Raw genomic sequence first — 12512 nt, 5'->3', positions numbered from 1 at the left:
ATTAGTACTTGGTTTCTTTCTAAAACAACCCTTTCTGCTCTGACAATACAATTCAGTCTGGAGCCCAGCAGTTCAATTGTTGCAAAGTACTCACCTATTATTTTTCAAATTCAACTTGTAGTAATCTAGACGTATGACTTGGAAAGATTTATAAAAGAAAGGTAAATTAAAAAATGTATTTTTTTCATAAAAAGTTCCAGGTGTGTAAAAAGATGGGTGTAGAAAAAGATCTGAAAGGTAAACTCTGAACTTGTAAAATTCCACGGAGAAGGGAGTAGGATTTGGGGAGGTAGAAGGCTTTCTACTTGTTGATTGTTAGAAAATTATTATTTTACAATTACATATGTATTAATATATTGATTTTCTAATTTAAGAAAACCACTAGGAAATAATAGATCTAGACATAAAGGGGTGACCCATGTTGATCTTACACTTACCTCCTATTCAGCCTTTTTTTTTTTTTTTTAAAGGAGAATCAGTGTTAAGTCCAGTAAAATTTCTAGTTTTTCTCCTTAGACCCAGGTCTTCTAAAACTCATCAACAAGTGAAGTCCCCAGAGGGATGGACACAAAATCACCTACAAGTGCATTGACTACAGTGCACAGAGGGAGATGACAGAATGAAACACCCCTTAGTCAGCTTGTTTGGCATTGCACTTTTCTAGCCAGTAATGAAAATGTGCCTGGACCTGTGACTGAGGAGAAAGATGAACGTCCAGTTTTTTCTCCTTGTATGGTAAGCGGAGGAGTCCAGGATGTCCTGTTAAGCAAGAGGGGATAGGGAAATTATATTTAATGTAATCCCATTAAAAAAAATTGGGGCTGGGCGCGGTGGCTCACACCTGTAATCCCAGCACTTTGGGAGGCCAAGGCAGTTGGATCACCTAAGGTCAGGAGTTTGAGACCAGCCTGACCAACATGGTGAAACCTCGTCTCTACTAAAAATACAAAAATTAGCTGGGTGTGGTGGTGCATGCCTGTAATCCTAGCTACTGGGGAGCCTGAGGCAGGAGAATTGCGCGAACCCGGGAGGCAGAGGTTATGATGAGCTGAGATCGTGCCATTGCACTCCAGCTTGGGCAACAAGAGCGAAACTCCATCTCAAAAAAAAAAAAAAAATTGGGAGAGTGTATACCACACTGTTTACAGTGGTTTTTCCTGTGGGGTGAGTAGTTCATTTTAAGAAACTTTTCACTTCCTAAGTTAGAGTTTGAAATTTTTTTTCAATAAAAAAAGGTAAAAGAGCATAAGGACCTTAAATTTAGTTAAACATAGAGTTACTATATGAATCAGCATCTCCTTCCTAGGTATATAACCAAGAGAAATGAAAACTTATGTCCACATAAAAACTTGTATGTGAATACTTCTTCATTATTAGTGATAGCCTAAAATGTAAATAACCAAATGTTCATCAATGGAGAATAGATTTATAAAATATGGTATGTCCATTCAATGGAATATTATTCAGCTATAAAAAGGAATGGACTATGGATATATACTGCAACATGGATGAACTTTGAAAGTGTTATACTAAGAGGAAGAAGTCAGTCACAAAGGATTCATGAAATGCTTTAAACAGGCAAATTCAGAGCTATTGAAAGTAAACTGATGGTTGCCTAGGGCTGTGAGAAGGGAGAGAAATGGTGGGTAGTGGATTTCTCTTTGGGGTGATGGAAATGTTCTAAAAATGAGATCGTGGTGATGGTTGCACAACTCTATGGCTATAACAAACACCATTGAGTCATATGCTTTAAATGGGTGAATGGTATTACACGTCAGTGAAGGTATTTAAAAAAGAACATAGGAACTAAACGTTACAACAGGAAGGGTAAAATAGAACCAGCAGCTCACATCATTTAAAAGTGTACACCATTGGGAAGAGGTAATTATAGACACGGTGTGCACTCATTGGTGATACGAGAAATCATGAGAACTGAATCCTGTCGTTTGTGTGGGTACTCAGGCCCTGGTGATTTTCACGGATTCTCTGAACCTCATGTCACCAAGTGTTATGATTTGTGTCCAGGATAATAGAATGTGATGTTTTCCTAGAATGAGATCAGTGCCCTACTCCTCCCCTCACCTCAGAACCATCCTGTCTTCTTCGGAGCAAAGCACACAGCGGGAGAGATGTGTGTGGAGTAGTGAGGATGGAGTTCCTGCTCACGGGTGCCAGATGAGCGAATCCTTCACGGAGATGAGTGATGAAACTGACACCACAGCTAGATCACACTCACATTCTACTAGATTATAAGTAAAGGATCCTTTCCTTTTAGATTCTTAGAGCGCGACACACAGATAAAAGTTTCAAACTGGGGGAAAAAAAAAGCTCCTTTGCTGGAAGATTTTCACTGAAACATACCAGAAAATCTGTGGCTTTTACTGTTCTCTTTCAATTTGTGCCTTTCTCTCTGGCTCATTGTGTTGAAACCCTTCCTTCTAATGTGACTGCCTTCCCACCTGTTCTTTGTACCCTTTGTTTAAGCAAGGTGGGGCGTTTGGAATCTCCTGATAGTTACAGATGATTTAATGATTAGCCGCTTAGATATACTGAAGACAAGATAAGAAAAAGAAGAGAAAAGACAGGGGCTCTACTGAGGAGAGATTGGGAAGCCCGTTTCTTATCCTGTTTTTTTTTTCGGATTTAAATAAAGCCAGACAGATTCACCTACTAATTTTAGGAGCAGTGATCCAGATATGTACTGTGTTGTGTAAACCTTCTAGGAAACGTGGCAGCTGTAGAGCCAGGCATATTCCAGATTTAAAGTAAATTAATCCAAAGGATTTGATTCGAAGGATATATTTAGTGCTAAGTGTGTTTACTCTCCGCGATGAGTTTGACACTGATCCATTAAAGAAAAGTGGGGTTTCGTACAAGCCATGCCCTCTTCTCATGTTTATCCATGCACGCATACTTCACGTGAGTTTTAAACTGTTTGCTTAGAGCTTTTATTCTTTTAAAGATTGTGTTTGTTGATTTTTGTTCCAGAGTGTGTTAGGCCTCCTTGGTAGCCAGGAGACTGAGTTTGCTCTAGAAGGTGTGGACCATGGCAAGCAGGCACTTCCAGGTTTGCTCACAGGTTCCGTTAAAAAGAAAAAGGATTAGGAGGTGACCTGGATCGTTCTTGGCCTTTGAGCAAGGCTAGCCCCACATGGGAACTTCCAGAGCTGCCTGTTCAGATGAAAGCCTCTGAACTGCTTGTTGACATTAGGATTTGGGGAGACACCAGCCTGGGCAACATAGCGAGATCCCCATCTCTACAAAAAACAGAAAAAGAATAGCTGGATGTGGTGGCATGGGCCTGTAGTCCCAGCTGCTTGGGAGGCTGAGGTGGGAGGATTGCTTAAGCCCAGGAGTGGGAGTCTGTACTGACCTGTGATTGTGCCACTGCACTCCAGCTTGGGGTACAGAGTGAGACCCTGTCTTGAAAGAAAGAGAAAAAATTGGGAGACAAAGTCAGTGAAGTCTTCAAGCATGTATTGAATGGCAATTCAAAAAAAAAGGATGCTCTGCAGGGCACATATTACTGCTAGGGTCTGGTGCTTTAAGAACATATGAAAGTGTTGATGCAGTATTCGTTGAATTTTCAAAAGAGGGCTAACTCATTTTATTGCATCCTTGTTCATTACTTTATGATTAATTTGTTCTGGGACTTTGCTGAGCTTGTAAAAATGCCAGGCACTTTCTTTTTTTTCTCTTTCTTTCTTTCTTTTTTTTTTTTTGAGACAGTTTTACTTTCGCCCAGGCTGGAGTGTAGTGGCATGATCTTGGATCACTGCAACCTCCACCTCACAGGTTCAAGCAATTCTCCTGCCTCAGCCTCCCTAGTAGCTGAGATTACAGGCACCTGCCACCATGCCCGACTGATTTTTTTGTAATTTTAGTAGAGACGGGGTTTCACCATGTTGGTCAGGCTGGTCTGAAACTCCTGACCTCAGGTGATCCACCCGTCTGGGCCTCCCAAAGTGCTAGGATTACAGGCGTGAGCCACGGCGCCCGGCCAAGACACTTTCTCATTTAGTTCTTTCAAGAATCCTGGCAAGTTGTGAGGGTTTTGTTTTGTTTTGTTTCTTTTCATAGATAAGGGCTAGAACTTAAAGAGGTTCAGTAATTTGCCCAGGGTCTCACAGTTCAGGGCAGAACCCAGATTCACATCCAGGCTTATCTAACTCCAGAGCCCACGCTTACTCCGTTTGACCCAAGGTGTTTTTTCTGCTTACGAAAATTCTCCAGCAGAGCCTCATTACCACGTGGAGGCTCTGTGGGGCTTACCACCTCTGAGCACACACCTGATGAGGCCAGAGAAAGCCCCAACAGCTCCTCTGACGAAGCCAGGGCCAGCGGAGGGGGTGCTGAGGCATGAAGAGAAGGCACTTGCCTCCGTGACGCCCAGCCTTTTGTCCTTGCTTCTTCTCCAGAGACTGCGCTGTGGTTCTGCCCCCTGATTTCACCAGGTCAGTGAGTTTGTAGTTGTGTAACAGGATGCCACGTGGGATGTTTTTCTTTTTCTCTGGAATTAGTGAGTAGGTGGTTCCTACTTGCTGAGTCCTGGGAGGGGTCAGTGGTAGAGATGAGGGTGCCTGAGAGAGGGGAATCTGGGGTCTCACACTTGCTGATGGCCGTCATGGCAGCAACCAGAGTGAAGAGAACTGAGGCGAGGGCAGTGTCCAGTGGCCGTGGAGCAGTCTGTGCTCCCTTCTTTTGGCAGGGCAAGGGTGGAGAAGTTTCCTGTGGGTCAAGTGGACCCTGAGGAAGGAAGTTGAGCATGAGCCATCTTGCTTCAACATTCTTAAAAGGGCTCAGCCGCCAGGCGTCTTCAGCTCTGGGTGACTTGGGGTGGGTATGCTGGTGAGGGAAGTTGAGCGGATTGGAATAGGATCAAGCCAAGGTGGGTCTCCCATGTCAGTGAGATGTGTACTTCCCACCTCCAAAAACCTGCATCTATACCTGGGGAGATCCAGCACTTGGACACTATGCCAGACAGGGAAGTGGTGACCAACTCACGTCAGCCGATGAAGACAACTGCAACCCTGCCTAGCTTTCCAAAGAGAAATTTACGTCTTCTCTTATCCCTTCTCTGCACCCATCCTCCCAGTACACAGATAGGGCCTACAAGAAAGACGAGAGGGAGGGAGGGCCGGAGCAAACCCCTCACCAGTGCAAACAGCCTGTAAGGCGGTGGCGGGGAGGAGCTAATTTTGCATCATACACGGGACTGGAATTCTAAGTTAGGCTGGATAGAGATTTTCCATCTGAATATACGCCTGATGCTATTAAATCTGCCCAAGAGGTCCTTAGCGGGTAGAAAGGAGGATTTTGACTAGCACAGTTGTAGAGAATAGTTGCAAGGAATAAAATCAACTCACAAGTTTGTATTTGCACCACAAGTGAAGTTTCTTCCTTTAACCAGTTATATAGGAGGGAGAGAGAAAGGCCATCATTTGACAACCTGTGTTAGGGCAAGACGAAGTCCCCCTCCTGCCAAAATCAGCTTTTATGGTCATTTCCCAACCATGTCAGCTTAGGCAGTGTCATTATTCAGGCTTAAAATGTAGCTGTGGAAATGGCAGACTCCAGGACTAAGGCAGTGACCAGGCTGATAACACGATGAAACAGACTGAGTTTTCCTATGTTTGATTGATTCAGGGTTAGGGTGAGAATCTGATGCTGTTTCTTCAGTCTTGGCCTGCTCTCTCCTGACCTCATTCTGTTATCCGGTCATTTATGCAGTTGCTCAGCGTCAGTAAATCTTCCTTGAGTGCCTGTTCTGTGCCGGTTTGAAGGATAGGGATATGGCCATAAATGAGAGGCTCAGGGCCTCTCGTGGAGCCTGCATTCTCCATCCCTCCTTTCTTTCAGCGCCGAGGTTTTCAGCGCCCACCCCTCTCTGCTCGCTCCTTATTCCTGTGCATCTTCTCTGTTGTGGACACTAAATCAGCCTCCAGTTTTTCAGTTAGACTTGTTCAAACTCCTGGAGTTGCTCTCCGCTGCCACAGGCGAAGCCTCAGTTCCTTGCTGAGCCTGTTGTAGTGGACCCTCAGTGCTTTCTAGCCTTCCCTCTTGCTGTAGCTGCCACACAGGAACCTTCGTCTTCACTTGGAGTGGTTAGCTCACTGGTCATCTAGAATGCCCTCCCCTCTCTCTCCATCCTTCCGGATTATGTTCAAGTCCAGCTCTAGCTTTCTCTCTGTCACAAAACGTTACCCCTGATCCCCAGGCCAGACAGTTGCCTTAGATTCCAACTCCTGTCGCTGTCACTGTGTCTACCTTTTGCTCAGCTCTTGCCCAGTCCTGGTGGAAGTCATCTGTGACCACTGGGTGCCATGTGCTTTCCCTTCCATTGCCAGTTCTAAGCTGAAGGCCGCAGGAACAGCTTCTTTTGATTCCACTTAACGCCTGGCCTTAGTAGGTGTCCACAGAGTGTTGACTTTGCTTCATTTATTAACTTCTCTGCACCCAAAGACACTGATATTATCAAACAGCAAAAGAACCTTGTGTTAGGAAACAGGGTACTTTTCCAGTCCTACTTTTCACCTGTCCGTTGTGTTTCTTAAACATACATTGAAACTGAAGTGGATTCCTTTATTGCTCTATCTACTTGAGAACTTTTAGGACCTGAAATAAATAGTTTTTCTTTAGTTGTGAAATGGAGTTCTCAGTCAAAGGGACAGAGGGCCGTATTTACTGTAGTAATAGCGATTTGTTTATGTAAGGGATGCTATATCTTACCGCACACACATACGTATAAAATGTCCAGGATAACTTACTGAATTTTTATTAATTGTAAAACCATATCTCCTGCTTTAAGGGTCCAGCTTTTGCTGCATTATCATGATAGGTCCTGTGAAAGAGGTGGAAATCCTAAGAAATTACACTTTAGATGGTAGATGAAATATTGCCACCTTCTGTTCATTCTGAGAAGTGCACATTGATGTTCAGGAGGTTATTTGTGTTGCTCCTTTGCTTTTAAGGAAGACTACCAATCAATTCTCCCAGATCAGAGATAATCAGCTATTTCATAATGTGTACATGGGGTCTTAATTATAGATTTAAATAATAATATTTTAATTTTTGTTTTTAAAAAATCGATTCCACATTCTAACTTTTGTAGACTATGTGTTTTTTTTTTTTTTTTTTTAATCTCTGCTTGGGATAGCCCTCGTGTCTTTGTGGGTAGAGGAGGGGAATGGTAAGTAACATGGGGTCTTGCTCTGTCACCTAGGCTGGAGTTCAGTGGCACGATCACAGCTCACTGCAGCCTTGACCTCCCAGGCTCAAGCAGTCCTCCCACCTCTGCCTCCCAAGTAGCTGGGACTAGTCACGTGCCACCACATCTGGCTAATTGTTTCATTTTTTGTAGAAATGGGGTTTTGCCATGTTGCGCAGGCTGATCTTGAACTCCTGAGCTCAAGAGATCTGCCCACCTCCGCCTCCCAGAATGCTGGAATTCCAGGCATGAGCCACTGTGCCTGGCTGGTTTTTGTTACGATTTTTAAAAAATAGTATCTCTGTGGTATGTGGTGAATAGGCTTAACTTGAATTAGTCAAGATACAGCATAAATGTAAAGTTCATGTCACATAAGGATACTTGCAAGTATCCTATTCTATTTGTGATGCTTGTTATAAAAGATAAACCAACATCTTTGAAAAATTATACAAAGCAGTGATATTTTATAATAGTTTTGGAAAAATAATGTCTATAGGTAATTTTAGAAAAGTTTTCCCTACAAAATATTTATACTTTTTAAAGTGTGAACATAAGTTGTTTTGAAATGCATTATTTTAATATTTTTTCTTGATTAAGGCCAGACTCTTTATTCTCACAGCATGCCTGGGAGAAAGATGACGCCCTTTTGTAGATGGGACCAGTGTCCTGAGGGGCTGATGTGCCCCAGCTGATGTCACAGGAGCCAAGTCATGGAGCAGGGCTACTATTGAAATGTGAGGTGTCTGCCAACCTGGGCCCCTATGGCAACGGCTTGTCCTCTGCTGTTTTCACTTCTAATACACTTCATTTCTACTATTCCAATTACAAACTTCATATATGCTCTCGGTATCAATGAAAGATTACGGGGGCGTCCAAAGTAGTACTGATGGCATCCCCTGTCACCTGCCACGCCATCTTTCTGCTGTAATTGCTGACAAATTGCTACCGTTTTCTATACATTTTAATCCTGCTTGATTAACATGCAAAAACTTAAAGACATATTTGTAAGTTGGTTTTATAAAAATGGATGACTGTATGAATATTATTCTGTAGCTTACTCTTTTCAGTTGTCATGGGCCAGTGCCAAGTCTATGCACAGAGGGTCCCTGACTTAATGGTTCAACCTACATGATTTTCTGACTTTTTACAATGGTGCAAAAGCAACATTCAGAAACTGTACTTCTCTTGTGACGCTGGGCAGCAGCAGCGGGCGCAGCTCCCAGTTTGCCACGCACTTTTGACTTAATGGCATTTTCAACTTACACTGGGCTCATCATGACATAACCTCATCATAAGCCTCAGAGCTTCTATGTGTCTGCTGTGTGATCTGTGCCCTCCTTCTTGGTCACTGCCCGCAGGCCAGGGCATGATAGACCTTCGTGTATACTGCCATTGCCCTATTGAGATAGTCATGGGTTTTCAGCTTTTTTCAGTAAATATTCTTGGGCATCTATTTTTATGTGCTGGTACTTTTAATTTTGTGAGATGTTTAGAAGATCTGTGTCAAAGAACATAAGTGTCTTTAACTTTAAACTTAGCTCTTTTGGCTTTTTAAAAAGTACTATGGTGCATTGTGCTTTCAAAAGCAGACATTTTTTTCCGGTGGTGAGTTCCTAGCTTAGGTTCTGTGCCTGGCACAGCCCTCCTCTCCTTGGTGGCTGCAGGAGAATGGTCAGTGGGTACTGATTTCTAGGATGTGATGACCTGCTTAATAAAATAGCAAGAATGTTTACCCATTCTAGAAACCGATGTATTTCCCAGCTAAAGTAGGACTTGTCCCCTTCTTGATTTTAGCCACACAGGGCTAGGACAGTGTTTGCATTTAATACATTTCTTCTAAGACCACTATGACTTAACCTGGTTTGCACTTGGAGACCCCACCTTCCCGTATGCAAAATTATAATAATGAAAGTGATCAAAAAGCCCAAAAGATCTCTAGATTTAAATAAGGTGGCTGGTGGAAATGTCTCTGGAGATGTGGTTACATTCCTTCTCTTCATTTTATTCAGTAATTCCTGCTCAAGGTTTAATTGGGCATCTGAGGGATCTTGTGGGCTGATTAGAATGATGCAGCCATTCCTATTTGATAACATGTTTATTGGTCATATAATACGAGAGGATATAACAATGTATAGAGCCTTATTCTGACAGCTGTTTCTGCTGATATTCTTCTGCCAACCTACGGGTTATATGTGGTATTAAATTGGACTACGTGGTTCCATCACAGAATTCCACATTCAGTTTGGCATCTCTGACGGGGACTGCAAGAGACATCTCCAGAAGGGTTTATCAGTAGACTGCTTTCCAGCTAAGAAAATGTGACCAACACCGACAAATTCGTGCTGTTGAATATAAGCTCAGCAGGAGTGCCTGAAGCTATGTAGTTCAGTGCAAGGTTGCAGTGATTCAAATAAGCATATTACGTTTCCGCACATCATTCTGAATGCTTTGATTGGGTATCCATGAAATGTTTTGGTTGTTTCTTCATTGTTTCATCAATGTAATTGATGACTGTTCTGTTTTGCTGACCACTGCAGCTTAATGCAATGGCAAATCGCGCTGCAGGGAAAGGCTATGAGAATGAAGACAATTATTCCAATATCAAGTTTCAGTTTATCGGGATAGAGAACATCCATGTCATGAGGAACAGTCTGCAGAAAATGCTGGAAGGTAAACCATTTCCTTATGCACAGCATTAAATTGCAGTTAAGTATTTTGATGCCAAAAGGGAATAAGATAGTCTTGATTTTTAAATGTTTTTTTGTTTTTTTTCACATAGGTGTGATAATTTGGGAAGAATACCATGTTACAATGGCTTTTTAAACACTGAAGAACCTTTCTCTTATTTTGTAAGCATCACTGTGAGGTGGTTTTGTCATTTGGTGGTTAGCAGTCAGGACTCTACAATGGTACTTAACATCTAAGGTCGAAGTGCACAGGGATGTTTTTGTTTCTTCTTCATAATGTTAGTGTGATCCACATTCAAGGCCATTTAGGAATAAGATAATCCTACATTTAAAGCAATAACCTTGTATGGAGATCAGGTTCAAAAACTGTATCCTTGCTGAATGGCCATCCGAAGGAACCCTCATTTCTAAACAGCAGCCACCACAATACACATGCATGTAACCTCCTGATGCCTCCACACACACTTCGACATGTACGGCAAACACTATAAGACACATACCCACAGACTCATATACTCGTGTGGACAGGAAGTTAAAGAGATGGATTATGTAATAGAGAAGAGTTATTCATGTAGCCAAGCCAGCCATATGCTGATGAGCAGAAATTCTGCATTTCAAGCAAAACCAGCTTAGTCTGCTGCTTCTGCTCCTTGTGATCGCAGTGACCCCGATAGGAATCTGTCACTGTAGTCTACCACTTCCGGCTCTGTGAACTGGGAAAAGACAGAGGATGCAGAAACCATGGCCTTGGGCCTTGGCTGTCCATGCAGTGTCTGCGCTTCTGGGGAAAGCCCTGGAGAGCTGGAGCTGGGAGCCAGGGAAGTGGGCTGTCTTGATTGGAAATGCAGGCTCTGGAATGAAGAGGGGCAAAGGAGGTGCTGAATTATTTTTTCCAGGAATCCACGTTTGCTCTCAGTTACCTATGCCGTTCTTCGTTTAATGAGAACACCCTGACGTTGGGGTGGGAGAAATCTGAGTGTCACAAACAGGCCTAATTTCCATTCTGTTTCCTGGACTTTCTGGTTCATCTCAGTCATTATGAAACTTTGAACACATCAGTTAACTTGTTTGGGGCTCCATTACCTGCTGCAAAATGACAGGATTAGGCCAGTACTTTCTATGGGTCTTCCAGCTGTGACAATTTGATGCCCCTCTTCAGCAGAAATCCCTTCCTACATCTGAAAACATCTCAGCCCCAGAGCCATTTCCATCTTCTGTACATAGTTGGCAGTCAGTCTCTCAGGTCACAGTGACAATACCTGGATATTGTCTCAGGTCACAGTGATCATATCCTGGGCATGATTATTTGAGCAACTTAAACTTTTAGAGATTATCATGCACAGTTTGGCTGTTCCTGCTAAAAACTCTGTTTTTTATGTGTTGAAAAACTGGACTAGCTTGGTACTATTATAGGAAAGGTAGTCTGACTTTAGTCTGAAGACTGTTCATCATTTATCAGGATCATTAAATTACGCTTTAAAGTTTTTATTTAGTCATTTCATAGGATGACTTGGAGAACATAAATATTCTTCTATACAGAGAGTTGCTCCTACCAGTGCTGACAGCATATACATTTGGCTTTTGTTTTTAAATGGGTAATTCTATGGTTTCTTGTTAGGAGCCATTTCTCCTGCCTTTACGCCTGTGGTCTGACTCACTACTGTTTTCTAAAGGACATGCAAACTGACCAAGTTCCGGAGGGCAGCTGTCTGTTTCATAAGGGGACATGGTGCTTTCACATAACTTTTCCAGCTACGTGCAGTGCAGTAGGCAAGGATATCTTTCTGGATGCCTGTATGTGGTCTTGACCAATGTTTGACTATCTGTTTTTACCGAGTAAATTATAAACCACTGCGGAGGCTGAGCTGATGAGGAAGTGTTGCAATCAGACCCACCTTCTAAGGCTTTCCCTCCTTCAAACAGCTATCCTTGGCATCAGAGAGATATGAAGGTTCGTACTGCTGGTCACTTGGTAGGCAGAGGAATGAATGATGCATTTCATTCATGATTATTATTTTCCGAATTATTTTTTTTTACCATTGTTATGGATATAATCAGAATAGATTCTGAATAACAGAAAAGGAAAATTGTTTGCATTCTGGTTTCAAACAGCTCTCTGTGAGCAAGACCTGCAAGATATTTCATCAGAAACTGAAATCTAGGACCAAGTTCACATCCTGTGTAGGTCTGCTATAGAGATGATTTAATTTTAACTTCGACTTGTAAGTTTCAACTGAACTATTTTTGTGGGATCTATATATACTTCCTAAGGAGAGAAAATGATGCCTTTCAGTCACATAGCAAGCAGTTTTGTAATTCAATGAAATGATTTTCACAATAGTTTGCCTTTTGATAATATAGGTGATGGCTTTTCCCTCAAGTAATAAGAAGATACTCTGTATTTTCTTTTCTTTTTTTATTTTAAATTTTTAAGTTCTGGAGTACGTGTGCAGGATGTACAGGTTTGTTCCATAGGTAAATGTGTGCCATGGTGGTTTGCTGCACCTGTCAACCCATCACCTAAGTATTAAGTCCAGCAGGCATTAGCTATTTTTCCTAATGCTCTCCCTCTGTCCCCCCACCTCCTCCCACCCCCATCATCCCTCCCCTAATCATTA

At 42.4% G+C, this 12512-nt stretch overlaps 1 protein-coding gene across 1 annotated transcript in view; it reads left to right on the top strand.

Moving 5' to 3' along the window:
* MTMR7 (myotubularin related protein 7) overlaps nt 1-12512 on the top strand; it is a 127935-nt gene that overhangs the window by 72275 nt on the left and 43148 nt on the right. The window contains exon 7 of the mRNA XM_011979590.1: nt 9745-9877. Within this exon, the coding sequence (XP_011834980.1) occupies nt 9745-9877 (133 nt within the window). The remainder of the gene's footprint in view (nt 1-9744; nt 9878-12512) is intronic.

This window comes from Mandrillus leucophaeus, unplaced genomic scaffold (genome assembly GCF_000951045.1).
Source record: "Mandrillus leucophaeus isolate KB7577 unplaced genomic scaffold, Mleu.le_1.0 Scaffold204, whole genome shotgun sequence".
Classification (NCBI taxonomy): domain Eukaryota; kingdom Metazoa; phylum Chordata; class Mammalia; order Primates; family Cercopithecidae; genus Mandrillus; species Mandrillus leucophaeus.
This window is presented reverse-complemented; position numbering and strand designations above follow the sequence as displayed.